We start from the raw sequence: 582 nt of genomic DNA, 5'->3' as shown, positions 1-582 counted from the left end.
TGCACCGCAGCAAGCGACGAGATAACAACAGCAGCAGAGGCAGCAGCCGCAGCAGCAGCAGCAGCAGCAGCAGCAGGAGCAGCAGCAGCAGCAGCAAGAAAGAGAAAAGCAGAAAGGCAGCAGTGAAAGAGAGAAAAACCAGCAACGCCACCGGCAGCAGAAGAAAGAGAGAGGACTCTGCTGCTACCAGCGGCAGCAGCAGCCGCAGCAGCAGCAGCAGCAGCAGGAGCCGCAGCAGCAGCAGACACAGCAGAACAGTCAGCAGCAGAAGCAGCAGCAGAAGAGGCCGCAGCAGGAGCAGCGAGCGCAGCGGAAGCAGCAGAAGCAGCAGAAGCAGCGGCAGCAGCAGGGGCAGCAGCAGGGGCAGCGGCAGCAGCAGGAGCAGCGGCAGCAGCAGGAGCAGCGGCAGCAGCAGAAGCAGCAGCAGCAGCAGAAGCAGAAGCAGAAGCAGAGGGAGGAAGAGAGCTGCCTCTTCTGTAAGCAGCAGCAGCAGCAGGAGGAGAGGCCGCAGCAGCAGCAGAAGCAGCAGCAGCAGCAGAGGCAGCAGCAGGGGCAGCAGCGGGAGCGACAGTGGGAGCAGCA

The 582-nt window shown here is 63.1% G+C and overlaps 1 protein-coding gene across 1 annotated transcript in view; it reads left to right on the top strand.

Moving 5' to 3' along the window:
• Positions 1 to 582, top strand: part of EMH_0058430 (uncharacterized protein) — a gene marked incomplete at both ends in the record, with an annotated part of 6,211 nt that overhangs the window by 4,280 nt on the left and 1,349 nt on the right. Inside the window, one exon of the mRNA XM_013497580.1 lies at positions 32 to 582. Coding sequence (XP_013353034.1) covers positions 32 to 582 — 551 coding nt within the window. The remainder of the gene's footprint in view (positions 1 to 31) is intronic.

This window comes from Eimeria mitis, genomic scaffold (genome assembly GCF_000499745.2).
Source record: "Eimeria mitis Houghton genomic scaffold, Emh_scaff2769, whole genome shotgun sequence".
In the NCBI taxonomy this organism is placed as follows: domain Eukaryota; phylum Apicomplexa; class Conoidasida; order Eucoccidiorida; family Eimeriidae; genus Eimeria; species Eimeria mitis.
This window is presented reverse-complemented; position numbering and strand designations above follow the sequence as displayed.